The sequence below is a fragment of the Chionomys nivalis genome, chromosome 8, assembly GCF_950005125.1.
Source record: "Chionomys nivalis chromosome 8, mChiNiv1.1, whole genome shotgun sequence".
Lineage (NCBI taxonomy): Eukaryota > Metazoa > Chordata > Mammalia > Rodentia > Cricetidae > Chionomys > Chionomys nivalis.
The window spans coordinates 43,957,527-43,962,573 of NC_080093.1; the positions used below are offsets into that span (position 1 = coordinate 43,957,527).

The window sequence follows — 5,047 nt, forward strand, 5'->3', positions numbered from 1 at the left end:
ATATGAAGGAGATACTAGTTTTGAGAGAGGATGTAAGAATTTGTCCTTTGGGGGTGACTAGAGCTTCATTAGATCAGAGCAAAAGCGGAACAAGAATGCTAGTCTCCTAAAGAATAAAAAAAAAAATGTCCAATGTGCAGAGAATAAGAGACTGTGGATTTTTCAGTCTTAATTGGGATATACATATCAGACACCCTTTCCCAATCTTCAAGAATCTTTGTGAAAAAGAAGACTGGGAGATTTTAAGAGACAGGCATAATAGACAACATCTAGCAACCAGTGTTTTCTGTACACAACATGGCAGTTATACATAGGCACTCTCAATGATTGTGACAGTACACACAACATCTGCATAGGCTCAGCCATAAAAAAAATTCCAGGTTAGGAGGAAGAAGTGGGCACAAAAACTTATTGCTAGCTGAGGAACTATTGGAATTTAACAACTTCTGTTTTCTTTAGTGACATGATTGTGAGTGGATCAGCTATACACCAGAACAGGCCTATTCCCAAGACTATTTGGGATCACACATTAGACTTTATGTGCTGGAAGGCAGAAAAATAAAACCCAAAGTTTGGTGGGAAAGGATGAGAGGCTGGTTATGAGTAGAGCTGGTGGATGGGTGGCTATGTGCAAACGTATCTTATGAAAATACTAAAGAATTGATACAAATATTATTTGAAAGGACACAAAATATGAAGCCATAAATATTATTTCTCAAATAGCAAAACTCATGTAGAATTGTGTAAATGAACTGTCTAGACTGTTATGTTTTACATGCTATGCTAGGGTGAATGTTCCCACTGTCTCTTTCTTTCATCTTTTGGAGTAGTAAAAGTATCTCTTATTCATTTCTTTGTTTATCTAGGGAAATAAAATGAAAAGAGGTGAGCAATGTCTTCTTTGTCAGTTCAGGTACTGGTTATACACACTACTGCAGAGCAAATCTTCTATCCAGAATTTAGTCTCATAGACATGACCAATTACTATTGGTATTAAATGTCTTGCTGAATGACAAAGTGACTACCTGAAATCTAATTATTTTGGAAGAGAAAAAAAGTAGAGTTTGGCAGTAAACAGTCTGACAAGTACTGTCTGAATCTAAGCTATCAAACTTGTTTAAAAAGTAACTGAACCTTATATTTTCCTGTCCTAGAACTTCCTTTACTTCGGCTGAAGTAATAAAACATGCAAAAACTCATGAGTCAGCCTAGACTAGAAACAAAGGGGCTTCCCTGTCCAGACAAGTATATATGATAGCAAACCATTGCCTTGAGCCACTAAATGAAGGAATTTTCTGCTACACAACATACAAATGATTAATTGCAAAAATTGTGTAAATCTTTAATTAAAGCTAGGTGTTGAGCAGACTTCATCTTCTCTATGGCTTTTGTTAAGGCGTTATGAACCTCTTTATTCCTTAAGCTATAGACAATTGGGTTCAACATGGGAACTACTATGGTGTAGAACACAGATGCCATTTGGTCATTGTCCATGGAATGACTAGAACTGGGCTGTAGATACATGAAGATTATAGTTCCATAGAATATGGTCACAGCGGTGAGGTGGGATGCACAAGTAGAGAAGGCTTTCTTCCGTCCTTCTGCTGAATGCATCCTCAGGATAGCAATGAATATGAAAGCATAGGAGGTCAAGATAACTATCAGAGCAAAAAAGACATTGAAGGATGTTATGATAAAGAGCACAATCTCATTCACATATATATCAGAGCAAGAAAGATCCAAGATTGGAGGAATATCACAGAAGAAGTGATGAATCACATTAGAATGGCAAAAGGAGAGATCAAAGATAAACCCGGTATAGATAGAAGATTCAGCTAAGCTAAACACGTAGCAGCCAATCACCATGTGAGTGCACACACTAGTCGTCATGGTAGTGGCATAATGTAAGGGCTTGCAAACTGCAGCATGTCTGTCAAAAGCCATGACAGCAAGTAAGAAACAGTCAACACTCGCAAAAGACACAAAGAAGAACATTTGAGCAACACATCCCCCATAGGAGATAACTTTATCCCCTGTGAGAAGCCCAGCCATCACCTTTGGAGTCACAGCTGAGGAGTAAACACAGTCTGCCAGAGATAGGTTACTAAGGAAAAGGTACATGGGAGTGTGGAGACGCGAGTCCAGCCAGATCAACACAATCATGCCCAAGTTCCCGATCAGTGTGATGAGATAGATGAGGGTGAATGTTGTAAATAAGGGGACTTCCAGTTCTGGGTTGTCAGTTAGTCCCAAGAGTATAAATGTACCCAGTCTGCTGTTGTTTGCCACATACAACATTTTCTTATTGTATTTTACCTGTCAAAATCATGAAATGACATGAACAAGTTGATGAGTATGTCTTTCTCAGAGTGCATGAGACACTGGGTTCAATGTTCAGTAATCCTCACAAGTAAGCACATGATAAAACAGAGAACACAGTGTAATGAGTTGTGGATTTATATTGCTCAAAATACTACTTAATGTACAGTTAAAAGAAAAGGAATAATCACTATAGCATTCTAAATATATATGATGTTACTAATAACAGCAATCATGTATGCACATGTTATTGGAATATAGAGAATGAGAAAGAGAAAAAAATTGTTTGAACCTTATCACTCAAACAGTTCATGTAGGTAACTGTCTAACTTTCATTGAAATTTACTTAGGCAAAATAAAACTTTCACAAATATTAAATACTAGCAAGGATGGTGTTTCCAAAGTAAAAACAAACAGGAATATTCAAATGCTATTTTGTGCTACAGCATAATCTGTTGAAGTTTAGGTTTGACCACTTACCTTATTCAACTACATAATCTCATTATAAAATAGCCTTCATAGTTTTCAAAGTCCATGGTAAATATCTGCTGTAAATACAATAAATCCTTCAGCAAACAAGTATTTAATACCAGAATAATTCAGATTTGGGTTTAGGACTCTCTTGCTCCACATGTAATCAATGAGCATACAGAGTTAATGTTCTCTTCAACATATATCCTCAATGCATTCCTCAGTCACTACCTTCAGGAGAGCCGCTTCTAGCTGGAAAGAACTGGGACTTCAAATTAGTCCCTAAGACAGATGCGATAAAGAAACCTCATATCATATTCAAATATCTGATCTTAAAGATGGTGGGTCTGACAAATAAGTATTTAAGTTTTGTCTTTTCACATAGAGAGCACAACTTGCTCAGACTACATTTTTTAATTGTTTGTTACTTATCTTACAATTTCACACATGTATTATATCATCATTCCTGTTACTCTCTCCTGTCACCATTTCTCAACTTCTTTTAACAGTGCTCAACCCCTCCTCCTCTCTTTTGGTTTCTTTCCCAAATTCATGTTTTTAATTTTGTTTTGTTACTCAGGCCATTTGAGTGACCATAGGATTTGGACTATACATTGTAACATACTGGGGTTAATGAAGGATACACACTGAAGATAATATCTATCCCCTTTTCTGAATCTAGCAGTAATAGTTCAACAATGAGGGGTAGTGTCCCACAAACTCTTCTTCATTCATGACTGTCTGTTATTGAGTCCATTCTTTGTAACTTTAAACATAACACTAGCAACAATCTTCTTTGGGCTAGACGCTATGTCCTAAGTCTTATAGATTCACACTATAAACATTCTAAATTTAAGCGTGAGAACCTAAACAATAAGTTCTTTGGTTATGATGCTAATTCTCTGTGAGTCATTATACTTAGAATAGAGCTAAACATATTAGAGAATGCCATTCTACCTGGGAATCAAAAATAGGAAGATTGTGAGTTCAGTCCGATCTGAATGACAGAGTGAGTTCAAGGCCAGCCAGAGTAACTCAGCAAGACTCTGTCTAAAAATAAAAAACACTTAAAAGTAAATAAGAACAATGGGTGGGAGCAGAACATCCCAATAAGGAGTTTATCTGCCATGAACAGGATCATGGGTTAATGGCCCAGTACCACAAAACAACAGAGATCGAAACACATAAGATAGAGAAAGGACAGAGAAGCATATAAAGGTACAGAATGACCCAAGAAGTATATAAATGTAAGATATACTTAAGATATACAATCTGAGATAGCAAAAGTGCTTGAGCTGTACTCCCTATGAATTTGCATAATGTGAGTCTTTGAGAATTTAGCTATGACAGGTTTTTCATGGTATTTTATGAATTAAAAGTCATAATTCATTAGTGTATGGTAAAATTAAATGATGAACTGAACCAACAATTTAAAAATAATCTGTTAAATATCATGTGTATTATTAGTAATGGTTTCCTTTTTGCTTGGTTGGTTTTGTTTGGTTTAGTGTTGTTTTGTTTTTTTTTTGTTTTTTTTTTTTGTTTTGAGACAGGATTTTTCTGTGTAACAGTCCTAGATATCCTGGAACTCACTTTGTAGACCCTGAACTGGCCTTGAACTCACAGAGATTCACCTGCCTCTGACTCCTGAGTGCTGGGTTTAAAAGCATGCACCAACACCACCTGGACAGTAATGGTTTCTAACACAGGTGACAGGTGTTTTATGCCACTGCTCAGCTTAATGCTTGCAAATATTAACTTATTTAAGATAAAAGGAATATAAGGATAAACCTAAAAGGTGAGGGGAAGTGGGAGTATGTGGGAGCTTTACTTATTCAATGAATGTATTTGTGTTGGTGTACCTGAATGTGTGTGCATGTGTGTGTACGTGTGTGTGTAGATGTGTGTTTCCTGTGTCCCAATATAAACTGTACTTCTACCTAGAAATTCCATATTCACAGAATGCTTGATCATGGACCCATAAAAAAATCCATTTAAGTACTGTAATAATGTTGCTTTAGAAACATATGCTAAATGGCTCAACAAAGAGGAATGTGGTTGTTTATAGATAGACTTCATTAAGCCTTTCATTTGTTTGCTTAGTGTGTCAAAACTCACTTATTGAGCACACTCCACGTCAAAAACACTATCTTAAAAATGGATTTCAACATATATGATAATGATGTCATCTTCTATTTGGAAATATCCTATTGCCTCTGATAGAGTAAGCATTTGTGATTCCTGACACTTGGTAAAA

General features: G+C 36.2%; 1 protein-coding gene across 1 annotated transcript; it reads right to left on the reverse strand.

Annotated features, from left to right (window-relative positions):
• Positions 1-1,317: 1,317 nt before the first annotated feature.
• LOC130879521 (olfactory receptor 5B2-like) lies at positions 1,318-2,298 on the reverse strand. The gene has a single exon (XM_057778141.1). It carries the CDS (start codon positions 2,296-2,298, stop codon positions 1,318-1,320), a length of 981 nt encoding a protein of 326 aa, XP_057634124.1.
• Between the last annotated feature and the right edge of the window lie 2,749 nt (positions 2,299-5,047).